Source organism: Salvelinus fontinalis, unplaced genomic scaffold (assembly GCF_029448725.1).
Source record: "Salvelinus fontinalis isolate EN_2023a unplaced genomic scaffold, ASM2944872v1 scaffold_0078, whole genome shotgun sequence".
In the NCBI taxonomy this organism is placed as follows: domain Eukaryota; kingdom Metazoa; phylum Chordata; class Actinopteri; order Salmoniformes; family Salmonidae; genus Salvelinus; species Salvelinus fontinalis.
In genome coordinates, this window is record NW_026600287.1 from 290,657 (window position 1) to 307,115 (window position 16,459).

At 45.2% G+C, this 16,459-nt stretch overlaps 1 protein-coding gene across 1 annotated transcript; it reads right to left on the reverse strand.

Annotated features, from left to right (window-relative positions):
* Positions 1–4,437: 4,437 nt before the first annotated feature.
* LOC129842946 (serine/threonine-protein kinase WNK1-like) lies at positions 4,438–16,452 on the reverse strand. Its single transcript, XM_055911660.1, has 3 exons — positions 15,591–16,452; positions 11,277–11,515; positions 4,438–9,785 (listed from the first exon to the last, which is right to left on the reverse strand). Exons 1-3 carry the CDS (start codon positions 15,625–15,627, stop codon positions 9,402–9,404), a joined length of 660 nt encoding a protein of 219 aa, XP_055767635.1. The 5' UTR covers positions 15,628–16,452; the 3' UTR covers positions 4,438–9,401.
* Between the last annotated feature and the right edge of the window lie 7 nt (positions 16,453–16,459).

Here is a 16,459-nt window from a genome sequence, read left to right on the forward strand (position 1 = left end):
ACAACTTTAATGTAGTACAGCTGATCTACTGACTGGTAGGTATAGTATCTCCTATATTACCACAACTTTAATGTAGTACATGTTTGTTCTCCTAATGTAGTAAAACATCACTATAACTAATACCTCTATTCATATGCCTGAGAAAAGTAAACTCCTAATCACATAACCAATGGCCCTGAAGGTTTTCCATCGATTGCTGAATAATTGATGGAGGTTTGGGTTTGTGTTACTGACTTGGTTCAGACCAACTCTGGCAGGTCTTCAGTGGACCCATCTATGGGTTTAGGTAAACACACTGGCCTTCAGTGGACCCATCTATGGGTTTAGGTAAACACACTGGCTCAGGGGGCTGTGCTAAACTCAGCAAAAAAAGAAATGTCCTCTCACTGTCAACTGCGTTTATTTTCAGCAAACTTAACGTGTAAATATTTGTATGAACATAAGATTCAACAACTGAGACATAAACTGAATAAGTTCCACAGACATGTGACTAACAGAAATTGAATAATGTGTCCCTGAACAAAGGAGGGGGTCAAAATGAAAAGTAACAGTCAGTATCTGTTGTGGCCACCAGCTGCATTAAGTACTGCAGTGCATCTCCTCCTCTTGGACTGCACCAGATTTGCCAGTTCTTGCTGTGAGATGTTACCCCACTCTTCCACCAAGGCACCTGCAAGTTCCCGGACATTTCTGGGGGGAATGGCCCTAGCCCTCACCCTGGATTGAGATCCAGGCTCATTGCTGACCATGGCAGAACACTGACATTCCTGTCGTGCAGGAAATCACGCACAGAAAGAGCAGTATGGCTGGTGGCATTGTCATGTCGGAGGGTCATGTCAGGATGAGCCTGCAGGAAGGGTACCACATCAGGGAGGAGGATATCTTCCCTGTAACGCACAGCGTTGAGATTGCCTGCAATGACAACAAGCTCAGTCCGATGATGCTGTGACACACTGCCCCAGACCATGACGGACCCTCCACCTCCAAATCGATCCCGCTCCAGAGTACAGGCCTCGGTGTAACGCTCATTCCTTTGACGTTAAACGCGAATCCGACCATCACCCATGGTGAGACAAAACCCCGACTTGTCAGTGAAGAGCACTTTTTGCCAGTCCTGTCTGGTCCAGCGCCGGTGGGTTTGTGCCCATAGGCGACGTTGTTGCCGGTAATGTCTGGTGAGGACCTGGCTTACAACAGGCCTACAAGCCCTCAGTCCAGCCTCTCTCAGCCTATTGCGGACAGTCTGAGGGATTGTACGTTCCAGGTGTAACTCGGGCAGTTGTTGTTGCCATCTTGTACCTGCAGGTGTGATGTTCGGCTGTACCGATCCTGTGCAGGTGTTGTTACACGTGGTCTGCCATTGAGAGGACGATCAGCTGTCCATCCTGTAGCGCTGTCTTATGCATCTCACAGTACGGACTTTGCAATTTATTTCCCTGGCCACATCTGCAGTCCCCATGCCTCCTTGCAGAATGGCTAAGGCAGATGAGCAGGGACCCTGAGCATCTTTCTTTTGGTGTTTTTCCCCAGAGTCAGTAGAAAGGCCTCTTTAGTGTCCTAGTTTTTCATAACTGTGATCTTAATTGCCTGCCATCTGTAAGCTGTTAGTGTCTTAACGACCGTTCCACAGGTGCATGTTCATTAATTGTTCATGGGACGTTTCTTTTTTTGCAGAGTTTATATATATAAAAATAAAGAGAAAGAGAAAGAGAAAGAGAAAGAGAGAGAGAGAGAGAGAGAGAGAGAGAGAGAGAGAGAGAGAGAGAGAGAGAGAGAGACAGAGTTACTATATGAGATGCAGAAGTCTCCTCTGAGTTTCTCTCTCCAGCCTGGGAGAACTACAGTGCATTCGGAAAGTATTCAGACCTCCACATTTTGTGACGTTACAGCCTTATTCTAAAATTAATTACATCGTTTTCCCTCATCAATCTCCATACGATACCACATAACAACAAAGTAATAACAGTTTCTTTTTTCTAATTTATTCAAAATAGAAAAAAATACTAATTTACATAAGTATTCAGGCCCTTTACTCAGTACTTTGTTGAAGCACCTTTGGCAGCGATTTACAGCCTTGAGTCTTCTTGGGTGACACTTCAAGCTTGGCACACTGGTGTTTGGGGAGTTTCTCCCATTCTTCTCTGCAGATCCTCTCAAGCTCTTTCAGGTTGGATGGGGAGTGTCGCTCCAGACGTGATGCTTAGCATTCAGGCCAAAGAGTTCAACCTTGGTTTCATCAGACCAGAGAATCTTATTTCTCATGGTCTGAGAGTCCTTCAGGTGCCGGTTGACCAACTCCAAGTGGGCTGTCATGTGCCTTATACTGAGGAGTGGCTTCCGTCTGGCCACTCTACCATAAAGGCCTGATTGGTGAATTGCTGCAGAGATGGTTGTCCTTCTCAAAGGTTCTCCCATCTCCATAGGCACTCTGGAGCTCTGTCAGAGTGACCATTGGGCTTTTGGTCACCTCCTTGACCAAGGCCCTTCTCCCCCGATTGCTCAGTTTGGCCGGGCGGCCAGCTCTAGGAAGAGCCTTGGTGGTTCCAAACTTCTTCCATTTAAGAATGATGGAGGCCACTGTGTTCTTGAGGACCTTAAATGCTGCAGACATGTTTTGGTACCCTTCCCCAGATCTGTGCCTCGACACAATCCTGTCTTGGAGCTCTACGGACATCTCCTTCAACCTCATGGCTTGGTTTCTGCTCTGACATCTGTGAGACCTTATATAGACAGGTGTGTGCCTTTCCAAATCCTGTCCAATCAATTGAATTTACCACAGGTGGACTCCAATCAAGTAGTAGAAACATCAAGGATGATACATGGAAACAGGAGGCACCTGAACAAAATTTCTAGTATCAAATCAAAAATTGTATTTGTCACATGCGCCGAATGCAACAGGTAGACCTTAAAGTGAAATGCTTACAAGCCCTTAACCAACAATGCAGTTTTAAGAAAATACCTTAAAAAAAAGTAAGATGATAACAAATAATTAAAGAACAGCAGTAAATAACAATAGTGGGGCTATATACAGGGGGTACCGGTACAGAGTCAATGTGCGGGGGCACCGGTGTCCAGGTAGTATGTACATGTAGGTAGAGTTATTAAAGTGACTATGCATAGATAATAGCAATGGGTCTAAATACTTAATTTTTTATAAATCTGCAAAAATGTCTAGAAATCTGGTTTTGCTTTGACATTATGGGGTATTGTGTGTAGATTGATGATGATTTTGTATTTATTTAATCCATTTTAGAACAAGTCTGTAACGTAACAAAATGTGTTATAAGTCCAGGGGTCTGAATACTTTACGAGTGCAGTACAGTATGTCATACTGCCCCCATGTGGTAGTGGATGGTACTACAACAGGTGCATAAAAACAAACATTTAGGACAAGATTAAAAGACCAATAACTTGATCAATTTAAATTACTTTTATTTATTAAGTTTACAAATAAAGTAACAAATGTATTTTATTGGAGCGCAAAGCGCAGTTTTATTTGAAGCTTGGCCAGCCTCTACTTAATGCAGTTTAACGCTGCCAATGATTCCTAACAGGTTCCGTTTGGTTTTCCAATTAATTATTTGAAAACATTTTTGTACAATGTTAAACAGCATGAGGAAAAACCATTGAATTAAGTCACTAGATGTTTCTTGAGACATAAAATTGCAAAAAAACTAAAAAATTCTGATAAGTAGTACAAAAAAAATACTTTAAATCAACTTGAATTGTTTTGTTTTTGTGAGGGTGGCTGTGTACACGTTAAGAGTTGTTTTGTGGTAATAACTTTACAGTATAACAAGCTGTGATGAAAAGGTAACATACCAGATGTTATCTAGAGAAACTAGAATGCTCTTTATGGAACCACTTCTGTGTCAGTCAGACGAACGGTGAATTGAATGACATTCCAACATGTTATGTGCACTTTGCAGGACAAAAGGAGGAGTTGTATTGTAACAGTAACAAGGAAAAGAACAGGAGAAGGATCGATCGCTATTCTGAATGATGGTAAAAATTAATATTATTACACTTTGTAAATTCAGTAACTTCCCTCCTCTGTAACTATGAAAACGTAGCTCTGGTCCAGGGCGCGGTTCGGCTACTCTCTCACGACGATGATCGTTGGAGCACAGAGCTGGACCAGAGCTAGTGTAAATGTGTCCATCAGAGGTGTTCACCATTGTAATCTCACCATAACCTGTTCACCACTGTAATCTCACCATAACCTGTTCACCACTGTAATCTCACCATAACCTGTTCACCATTGTAATCTCACCATAACCTGTTCACCATTGTAATCTCACCATAACCTGTTCACCATTGTAATCTCACCATAACCTGTTCACCATTGCATGTTATGCATTGCAGCCACTGTATCATACAGTACGACACTTAGTTAAGAGGAAGTAAACATTGTAAATATTGCTCAGTATTCTTTAGAGAGAGCAGATGTCCATGTAGCTAAAGTCATTACTGCATGGTAATGGCACTGAGGCAGTGGCATTGTAAAGGTTTTATTTGTTTTTCAAAAGTATCGATCATCAACAAAATAACTAAGCAAAGTATATTTCTGTCACCTTCACAGCTTCAACCAAACTTGCTAAGTACTGTACTGCTGTACTGAGGGCCTCCAGTAAGTACTGTACTGCTGTACTGAGGGCCTCCGGTAAGTACTGTACTGCTGTACTGAGGGCCTCCGGTAAGTACTGTACTGCTGTACTGAGGGCCTCCGGTAAGTACTGTACTGCTGTACTGAGGGCCTCCGGTAAGTACTGTACTGCTGTACTGAGGGCCTCCGGTAAGTACTGTACTGCTGTACTGAGGGCCTCCGGTAAGTACTGTACTGCTGTACTGAGGGCCTCCGGTAAGTACTGTACTGCTGTACTGAGGGCCTCCGGTAAGTACTGTACTGCTGTACTGAGGGCCTCCGGTAAGTACTGTACTGAGGGCCTCCGGTAAGTACGAAAAGTTCAATCCACAAAACAGGCAAATGCAACGTTTTACAAAGAACCCCCCCAACTGTTTTTAACGGTTTTAAATGGTTGAGAATCTACCATATCTTTTCAAGTGATTTCCCGTAGCGGACATGTTTACAGTGAGTAGAGACGACTGAAGCGGTAAGCAGAATAGATCTAGCAGTCCTTGTAAGCTAATCAGTAGTTAAGGTGACAAGTGTTTATTAAAAAAAAACTTTTCTAAGGTATTCACTTTTAAACATGTTTGACCCCAGGTAATGGTTTTGTACAGTCGCTTTGAGAAGGATACGGGTCTTAATGAACTATTCTGTTGTACACAGATTGGACCAGTTTTACTGTCTACAACACTGTCAGGTAACGAGAAAGAAACAGACACTGTTCATCATTACAACATTTTGTAAGGTTTCCAAAAAGACCAGAAGGACATCAACCAAAAACTAAAACATCCATGTAAACAAAATCTAATAATGATGGAACCAACCATTTATTTGTTTGCATTGTGAGTGGTGAGACTGTCTGCTACTTTACAGTCAGCTACGAACCTGCACTAAAAGCCACAGGTGGTTTCATTAAAGAGACTGGGGCAGCATTTAAGCAGATGATGAAATACCTGGGCTTGAACCACCAGCATTGCATTGGTGATGAGGAAGTCACTTGTTGGTCAAACCCAGCAGCACAGTGTACAGTACTACCGCCATGTGTTGGAGATAGAGTCCCCTGACCTCTCCTCTCCTCCCTCCACTAGCCCTGGCTTCTACCTCAACCCCACTTTCACTGTACACACCTTAAAATGGCATAGGGCCCAGTCACACCTACTACTGTAAGGATCATGTCCCAAACGGCACCCTATTCTCTATTTAGTGCACTACTTTTGACCAGGGTCCATAGGGCTCTGGTCAAAAGTAGTGCACTATATAGGGAATAAGGCACCATTTGGGGGACACAGCCTAAGACTGCTCCACTGACAGTAGAGACACATTATGCCTGGTTAGTAACTATACAACAAAACAATCTGGTTTTGAACTCTTTTGAGACATTCATACAAATACCGTTTCTCACTGACTGACTTTCTCTTCTCTTCTCCATTCCATCTACCTCTTTCTCCCCTCTCTTTCACCACCAACACGAGGCTCGTGTACCGTGCTGCTTGGTGTTGGACACACACAAGGCTTCGTGGACAGGCCATCAATAAAGATAGTCTGATTGTTGTAGTGGGTCTAATGATAGGCTCAGTGCTAGCTAGAGAGCTCTTGCATACTGAATGAATGGTTCTAGTATCTGAAACGTGTTCCCGGAACACTAGAACAGCTAACGGAACAGTCAAGCATTCCGTTCCTAACAAACCCTCTATTTGAAATGTTAGGTATCCCTGGTTCAGCCTCACTCTGTTCTGTTGTCTGCGTTCATTTATTCGTTTCAAATACACAGTTGTCCAAGCTTCAACAACTTTTTTTTTTTTAACCATCAGATCCATTCCTACTCTCTGCAGTCTAGGACTAAGTTTGTCTTCCGCCCCCCCAAATCAAATTGATTTAACCCGAATACAAAAAAAAAAAAATGGCAAAGAAAAAAGAAACGAGTTACCCTAGCCCACCTTCCCCCGTCTCCCCTTCCCAGTGTACCTTTGACCTTTGTACCCACAGAGCCAGTAAAGCACTTCAACGAAGCGCAAATCAACAGCACTTCTGTTACTCCATCATGTCAAAAAACGGTTAAAAAAATAAGCAAAATAAATAATGGAAGGCACTATAAACTCCAGCAGAGCTCTCACTGGAGTACTGGGGGGCGAAAGGAGACGGAAAATACCAAGGGCGAGTCCTACATTGCACCTTATTCCCTATATAGTGCACTACTTTTGACCAGAGCCCCATGGGCCCTGATCGAGGTCTATCGGCCCCTGGTGAAAAGTTGTACACCATGTAGAGGACAGGGTGTCATTTGGGACTCCACCCCAAGTTACTATTCAAGTACGTTAATGGAGTCCATTTAACATTCACATTTATCTAATAGAAAGAAAGTACAAAGAGGAGAAAGGTTAAAGTGTCTTCGATAAGTACTGGATAAGGAAAATAGCTAGCCTTTTACCTTGTATTTTTTTTCAGCCTAAGTATTACCAATCCACCATAACGTTTCCTCCTACTGTCTTTTTGTTTGTATTTTCTATCTTTTTTTTCTTCTTAAACTCATGTTGTCCAACAACATTTATAATAATCACAGTGTTTCAACATCAAAAACTGATGGGTAAATACAGGTCCATACAGAACACTTGTCTTTTTTTTCTCCTTTTTTTAAATAGAATAATGTACATTTTTGTTTTCAATCACACTATTGAAAAGACTCAGAAGTAGAGAGATCGAGGCCCCTAATGCTGTCAACATCATGATTATAAAAGCTGTTATGTTACTAATAGATCATAGGTTTGAAAGCTTCACAAGCCCTCCTCAGGACAGACAGCGTTTTGTTGCTGGAGATCCAAGGCTTTACTTTTCAACCGTCATACCATCCACCATGCAGCCTACCTCCAGCCCAGCCCATGTCCAGTCCTCTCCCTGCCCCACTGAGACCTCTCCTTCTCTGGGTCCACGCAGGACCAACACCAACCTACCTCACAACCGTGAAAACAATCTCATGTGTGACACAGAGAGCCAACAGGACATACCTCCCTCCGTTCGCCCTGCACTCCCTCTCAGAGCTAAACCACCCGTGAAAAAGAAGACTATTGAGTTGAGTCTGAGAGAATCTACTTCAGTCCTGTCTGTGTTAGTTCAGGGGAGCTCTCTCATTAGGGATATGTACATGAGAACCATGGAAACTACCAGCCATGGATGGGATGGGGATCTCATCGGCCTCCCAGATACAGCACATTTTAGAATGGCGTAACTATAAGCCTGAAGTTAAGACTGGGATAGATGGGTCTCACACACAGTACTCCCCTCCAATCAGGTAGAGATGGTTAGTATGGAGATGGGAGTTGTAGTTTCTTTAAAGTCCCTATACTGGGAGATGTAGTTTCTTTAAAGGTCCTATACTGGGAGATGTAGTTTCTTTAAAGATCCTATACTGGGAGATGTAGTTATTTTTTAAGGCCCTATGCTGGGAGATGTAGTTTCTTTAAAAGGCCCTATACTGAGAGAGAGTTCCTGGATAGGAGGGTCAACCCTAGCGTAAACCCTTTCATCATGCTACAGAAGAGTCTCCTCAGTTCAATGGGGACAGAGGAAAAACATAAAAACACTAATCAAACATGGAATCCTCATAAACCCAAACTCTTAAAAAAAAAAAAAGACATTGTGAATCTGGTCATGGACTGTGTTGTTTTCCTCATGAAGGTCACTATGTGTTTTCATTATATTTAGGAGGAGGTTTCTATGACTGCATCCCATGGCAACAGGAGGGGTAGAGTATGAACCCCCAGGCTACTGATTCTCCACCTACACACACCAATGTACATCCTAAATGATATATAGGAATAGCAGTACATGTGGTTCCGGATGTCAACACTGCCTGACCAGCTACATACATGGCACCAGTCCCACACCTCGGCCTCACAAGCCCATTCCTTCACCCCATAACCTTCCTCACATCTCCTCAACATGCTACACAACTCTACCATAATGGACTTCTACTGGAGCTGTATAGTACTGTACGGTCACTTAAAGCTCTGTTCTGGAGGTCAGTTACCAGCAGGAGGAGCTGTATAGTACTGTACAGTCACTTAAAGCTCTGTTCTGGAGGTCAGTTACCAGCAGGAGGAGCTGTATAGTACTGTACGGTCACTTAAAGCTCTGTTCTGGAGGTCAGTTACCAGCAGGAGGAGCTGAACAGGCAGGGGGGCTCAGATAGGTGAGAGGGGAAAGGGGGTTAGCTATGTACTGCAGCCCCCCAACCATAAGTACACCACCACCCCCTTGGTCTGTTACTATCCTCCATCCCTCCTCTCTGAGATCAGTACAAGGCTCTGGTCTCTACTATAGAGTACATGTAAAAGCCAGTCAGTGAAGGAACAAAGCCCATCACCACACACACACATTTTACAATAGTAATTGTCACATTAACCCTCTTTGGCCACTTAACATTGCACTCGTGTCCATTGGTATTCCTTGTCGCGTCTTTCTTCGACCCCCAAGGCCCACAGTTGACCTCGGGGTGGGGGGAGAGCGGGGGAGTGTGTCCCTCTCCTGTCATCCTTCAGGGAAACAGAAGAGGGCAGTGTGGTGCACTATTTCACACAGCAGCTGACTCTTCTCTCTCCTCCTCCTCTTCACAGCCAGCTCATTCACATTCAATACAGTCCCACCAACCATGATGGCGCTTGTAACACACAAGCCCCTCTCCCCCTTGTAACACAGACACCATTCTCTCCTCATGTCTCTCTCCCTCAGTCTGTCAGTCTCTCAGCCCGGCATGGCTAACATCCCCTCATGGCCACTACGTGGTCCTCAGGTTGGGGCCTCCAGGGTTGCTGACGGATTTCTGCAAAGTGCTGATGTGTTGGAAGCCCTGCAGGGAGCCCTGCCCCCCCGTGGCAGAGGAGGGGTACTGCGAGGAGGAGGCAACCAGGGGCTGAGAGGAGGCTAACACACCGGCCTGACCCTGTCCCGGCCCTGTGGACCCCGTGGATCCCACCCACTGGGCGCTGCTGTAAGGTGCAGTGGAGGAGGGGTAGCATGCCCCGCCCCCGCCGTACTGGGGAAGGGGACACAAGGAGCCCTTGCGGCCTCCCAGAGAGGTAGCGGGGGTGGAAGAGGCGTTGCTGGGGCACAGCTGACTCGGGGCGGAGAACTTACGGCCCTTGTTGGTCGACGGGGTTGCCTGGAGACGGAGAAGAGACACCAGGGTGAGACACTGTATGGCTGCTCTCCACACCACCACTTTACCACCTACATTACATGACCAGAGCCATCTCACCTACATTACATGACATGACCAGAGCTATCTCAGCTACATTACATGGCCAGAGCCATCTCACCTACATTACATGACATGACCAGAGCTATCTCAGCTACATTACATGACCAGAGCCATCTCAGCTACATTACATGACCAGAGCCATCTCAGCTACATTACATGACCAGAGCCATCTCAGCTACATTACATGACCAGAGCTATCTCAGCTACATTACATGACCAGAGCCATCTCAGCTACATTACATGACCAGAGCCATCTCAGCTACATTACATGACCAGAGCCATCTCAGCTACATTACATGACCAGAGCTATCTCAGCTACATTACATGACCAGAGCTATCTCAGCTACATTACATGGCCAGAGCCATCTCAGCTACATTACATGGCCAGAGCCATCTCAGCTACATTACATGACCAGAGCCATCTCAGCTACATTACATGACCAGAGCCATCTCAGCTACATTACATGACCAGAGCCATCTCAGCTACATTACATGACCAGAGCCATCTCAGCTACATTACATGACCAGAGCCATCTCAGCTACATTACATGACCAGAGCCATCTCACCTACATTACATGGCCAGAGCTATCTCAGCTACATTACATGGCCAGAGCTATCTCAGCTACATTACATGACCAGAGCTATCTCAGCTACATTACATGACCAGAGCTATCTCAGCTACATTACATGACCAGAGCCATCTCAGCTACATTACATGGCCAGAGCCATCTCAGCTACATTACATGACCAGAGCCATCTCAGCTACATTACATGACCAGAGCCATCTCAGCTACATTACATGGCCAGAGCCATCTCAGCTACATTACATGGCCAGAGCTATCTCAGCTACATTACATGGCCAGAGCTATCTCAGCTACATTACATGACCAGAGCTATCTCAGCTACATTACATGACCAGAGCTATCTCAGCTACATTACATGACCAGAGCCATCTCAGCTACATTACATGGCCAGAGCCATCTCACCTACATTACATGACCAGAGCCATCTCAGCTACATTACATGGCCAGAGTCATCTCACCTACGTGGAGGTTGGACCAGGACCCACATCTACAACTCATGTTCCAGCTTACAAACACCATAACATTCCCGTCCCCATAACATTCCCGTCCCCATAACATTCCCGTCCCCATAACATTCCCGTCCCCATAACATTCCCGTCCCCATAACATTCCCGTCCCCATAACATTCCCGTCCCCATAACATTCCCGTCACCATAACATTCACTTCCAGTAATCTATATTTCAAATAAGCAACACAATCAAACATGGACTATATTGGTAAGGATTGAGCATCCCATTATTTTGATGAATAAGCCCTTTTGAGAATGTTATTTGTGTTACTATACTAGAAAGAGTCTGTCTACCCACCTGGTAGCTGTGTCCCTGTGAGGGTTGCTGTTTGGAGCGACTCTTGCCCTGGGACAGACTGATGGCGTCGCGGGCCCAGTTGTCAACCAGCTTGTGCAGGTCGTCGGTGAACGTGCCCTTCCGGCCCTGTTGAGGGGGGTTGGGAGAAGGCTGGCCCTGGTTCTGACCCCCTGGTCCTGGACCCTGGCCTCCTGGACCCTGGCCTCCTGGACCACTCACTGTGTTGGTGCTGCTGGTCCCTGGAGAGACGGGGAGAGACAGAGAGAGAGAAAGGGGGAGAGGGAGACAGGGAGGGAGAGAGCGAGGGGGAGCGAGAGAGAGAAGGGGAGAGAGTGAGGGGGAGCGAGAGAGAGAAGGGGAGAGAGTGAGGGGGAGCGAGAGAGAGAAGGGGAGAGAGTGAGGGGGAGCGAGGGAGAGAGGGGGAGAGGAGGGTTATGGGATATGTAGAGTAGGTAGTTGTGTGGGTGTCAATGTGTTTGCGTTGGTTGATGACATACTCTAGCTATGTCAACGTGTCAGGACAGGATCCTATGACACATTATGATCCACTCTGAGGCATGTAATTTCAGCCTCCATCCTGATAAACTGGGCCAACATTTAGCAGGATGAAAATATCTAATCTAAATCTGACAAATGTGTTCTGCATATGAACAGCAGAGGGAGCTGTAACACTAGTCTAGTCCATCACCCTGAATGAACCAGAACATTCTCCATTTTAAAACAATTTCACTGTCTGCAGATAAAATGTTCACTATATCAACAATGACTAGCTTAGATTTACAGATAAAAATGACCCATCTCTCACAAGATACATTTTGGGGATTTAATTTGGGCCAAGACCTTAAGATCATTGTGGTTTACATTTGGCGACTTAATGAATTGTATTTCAAAACAACATGTTATCTAATGTTGTCTACAGTCGTTCCGTATCAGCAGCCTTCCTGAACACTAACAGGCATTATATTACAGCAAGCATTACATGAGAACAGATGTATTGAGCTGCAAACAGGCTTTAAGAGGTTAGCTGTTCAGTGCCTCTCTTCCTAGAAGCAGAGGACAGAACCCAAAATACACCAGAGGTGAGAGTGAGTATGGGAAAATACATCAGCTCCTTTTTCTCAGTCGCCTACTGCAATATCTCAACAATCGAAAACAACAACAATCACTGACATGCAGTAGCCATGCGGTAGCTGGCTGCAATAGGAACTCAAGGACCTGATGCATTTCCTTTGCAAACAATAAATGAAGCTATGATAGAAAAACAAACTCCTAAAATGTAATTGTTGTTTGACAGATAAACTAAGTTCAATCATTGAAGAGGCATAACCTTTGGCATTTCTGACAAACTACTGAGTCAAGTTAAAAAACATTTTATAATAAAAGGAAAAATTGAAAATTAGAGGGGGGAAAGCCATGACTAAAAGCAGCGACACACTGAGTCATGACTGCAGCACCAGTGGAACTCTGGGTAGTGGAGTCCACAAGACAAGCCATGCTCTAGACTAGAAGAGATGGGGGTGGAGGAGGGGGGCAGCTGAATCACAAAATGACTTCAGCATTTAGTGGTCTGGATGACTCCCATTCACTTTGCAACGACTCTGAGATTAAATATGTTTTAGGTTGGCCAATAACGAAAATACCTTTTGTTTAAAGGGGCAATCAGCACTTGCTACATCAATTTTCTGATTTATACATTCTTGATATGTACCCAATTACTCTTGAAAAATCGAACTCATGTGCTTAGTTCAATTGTCATATCCCATCAGAACCCAAAATATCACCTTGTTTTACTCCAATGTTTGTAAACGAAGGAACAAACACTATATAACCTCAAAACATTGTTAAAACTATAATGTTAAGGCTTCCCTTGTGGCGCAGTGCATCGCAGTCCCATTAGAGATCCTGGTTTGAGTCCAGGCTCTGTCGCAGCCGGCCGCGGCCAGGAGACCCATGGGGCGGCGCACAATTGGCCCAGCGTTGTCCGGGTTAGGGGAGGGTTTGGCCGGCTGGGATGTCCTTTACCATCCCGCTCTAGCGACTCCTGTGGCGGGCCGGCGCATGCACGCTGACATGGTCGCCAGGTGTACGGCGTTTCCTCGGACACATTGGTGCAACATTACTGTTGCTATAGGTGATAATAATCAACATGGTTTATAGACTGGGTCAGATGTTTAAGGCTCTGCCTCCACACAGTCTGTGGTTATAAACTAGATACATGACTGTAATGCACGAGGATGGGAATGTACAGTCGTGGCCAAAGGTTTTGAGAATGACACAAATATTAATTTCCACAAAGTTTGCTGCTTCAGTGTCTTTTGATATTTTTGTCAGATGTTACTATGGAATAGTGAAGTATAATTACAAGCATTTCATAAGTGTCAAAGGCTTTTATTGACAATTACATGAAGTTGATGCAATTATTCAATATTTGCAGTGTTGACCCTTCTTTTTCAAGACCTCTGCAATCCGCCCTGGCATGCTGTCAATTAACTTCTGGGCCACATCCTGACTGATGGCAGTCCATTCTTGCATAATCAATGCTTTGAGTTTGTCAGAATTTGTGGGTTTTTGTTTGTCCACCTGCCTCTTGAGGATTGACCACAAGTTCTCAATGGGATTAAGGTCTGGGGAGTTTCCTGGCCATGAACCCAAAATATTGATGTTTTGTTCCCCCGAGCCACTTAGTTATCATTTTTGCCTTATGGCAAGGTGCTCCATCATGCTGGTAAAGGCATTGTTCGTCACCAAACTGTTCCTGGATGGTTGGGAGAAGTTGCTCTCGGAGGATGTGTTGGTACCATTCTTTATTCATGGCTGTGTTCTTGGGCAAAATTGTGAGTGAGCCCACTCCCTTGGCTGAGAAGCAACCTCACACATGAATGGTCTCAGGATGCTTTACTGTTGGTATGACACAGGACTGATGGTAGCGCTCACCTTGTCTTCTGCGGACAAGCTTTTTTCCGGATGCCCCAAACAATCTGAAAGGGGATTCATCAGAGAAAATGACTTTACCCCAGTCCTCAGCAGTCCAATCCCTGTACCTTTTGCAGAATATCAGTCTGTCCCTGATGTTTTTCCTGGAGAGAAGTGGCTTCTTTGCTGCCCTTCTTGACACCAGGCCATCCTCCAAAGGTCTTCACCTCACTGTGCGTGCAGATGCACTCACACCTGCCTGCTGCCATTCCTGAGCAAGCTCTGTACTGGTGGTGCCCCGATCCCGCAGCTGAATCAACTTTAGGAGACGGTCCTGGCGCTTGCTGGACTTTCTTGGGGGCCCTGAAGCCTTCTTCACAACAATTGTACCACTCTCCTTGAAGTTCTTGACGATCCGATAAATGGTTGATTTAGGTGCAATCTAACTGGCAGCAATATCCTTGCCTGTGAAGCCCTTTTTGTGCAAAGCAATGATGACGGCACGTTTTTCCTTGCAGGTAACCATGGTTGACAGAGGAAGAACAATGATTCTAAGCACCACCCTCCTTTTGAAGCTTCCAGTCTGTTATTCGAACTCAATCAGCATGACAGAGTGATCTTCAGCCTTGTCCTCGTCAACACTCACACCTGTGTTAAGGAGAGAATCACTGACATGATGTCAGCTGGTCCTTTTGTGGCAGGGCTGAAATGCAGTGGAAATGTTTTTGGGGGGATTCAGTTCATTTTGCATTGCAAATAGGGACTTTGCAATTAATTGCTCTTCATAACATTCTGGAGTATATGCAAATTGCCATCATACAAACTGAGGCAGCAGACTGAAAATGTATATTTGTGTCATTCTCAAGACTTTTGGCCACGACTGTACACTACTGTTCAAAAGTTTGGTGTCACTTAGAAATGTTCTATATCTGGCCACGGAACACACTTTGAGAACCGCTGTAATAGATCATGTGAATGGGGTCATCGTCACAACAGAGAAATGCTCAAGCCAGGCTGTGAGAGGAGAGCCTTGTGAACCACGACACAGGACTAAAGCCACAGCTGGCATCCACAGGGCAGTAAGTGCACAGGACTAAAGCCACAGCTGGCATCCACAGGGCAGTAAGTGCACAGACACTCAAAGCAGAGAGCAACAGGGGGTAGGATTGCAAAATTCCAGTAACTTTTCCAAAATTCCCAGGTTTTCCAGAAAGAGAATAAGCAGGTTTTCCAGAAAGAGATTAAGCAGGGAGGGAATCCTCCAACTGCGATTTCTGGAAAATCTGGGACATTTGGGAAAGATTCTTAAACTTTGCAACCCTAACAGGGGGGTGCAGAGAGTGAGGGTGGTGGACGAGGCAGTAGGGGGTGAGGGGCAAAGGTCATAAAATAGATAATTACTACAGAGTTGGTTGCAGGGGCAGACTTTTTTCACCATCTTCCCTGAAGAGTGGACGGAGAGAATGTGAAGCGTAGGACGGACGGAGAGAGCGTGAGGATTGGAGGAGAAAGTGTGTGTTAATCATTCACCCTTCTACAACAGACTACAGCATATTGAGTGTTTTCAATGCAAACCAAAACAAGCACTCCTGAGGTAAATCCGGATCCTCTCTACAGCTCATTCCCCTTGGCTAATGAGACTGGAGTGTAGGGTGGTGGGGATAGGGGTTTAGGGTGCAGGGAATAGGAGTGGAGGGGTGTAGGGTGGTGGGGATAGGGGTGTAGTTGAAGGGTTTAGGGTGCAGGGAATAGGAGTGGAGGGGTGTAGGGTGGTGGGGATAGGGGTTTAGGGTGCAGGGAATAGGAGTGTAGGGGTGGAGAGCAGAGGTTGGCAGGAGTTTAAGCTGCAGAGGGATCATTAAGGCATTCATACAAACTTAACATCCATCAATGAACACACAAACTCCTTTCATTGAGTCAAACCCAGTCAGAATAAATTACATCAACTCAACAGGTATGAAACAACAGCTTGTCTTTCCTTTTTGTCTGCTTTGCAATGGAAGACATGGATCTGGTTGGCTGGGTGGGTTCTCTCCTATCAGTTAGCTCAATGGTGAGAGGATGGGATGTGATGAGGCTGAGTACAGCACATGGTGAGTTGGAGAAAGGTGGGATTTCTGGCTGTGAAGTTTGCTAAGGTTCTCCGCATTAACTCAATCAATGGTGCTAACACAAGCAAGATGAAAAGACCCCCTGAAGTGGGGGTACTGTAGTACAGACCATAACTATTACTAATGGGTAGTACTGTAGTACAGACCATAACTATTACT

Coding starts and splice junctions, on each gene's coding strand:
- LOC129842946 (XM_055911660.1), bottom strand. CDS start 15,627: ATGGTGAAAAAAGTCTGCCCCTGCAACCAACTCTGTA. Junction 11,516..15,590: donor CCCCTGCAACCAACTCTGTA/GTAATTATCTAT, acceptor CCGTCTCTCCAG/GGACCAGCAGCACCAACACA. Junction 9,786..11,276: donor CACAGGGACACAGCTACCAG/GTGGGTAGACAG, acceptor CTCCGTCTCCAG/GCAACCCCGTCGACCAACAA.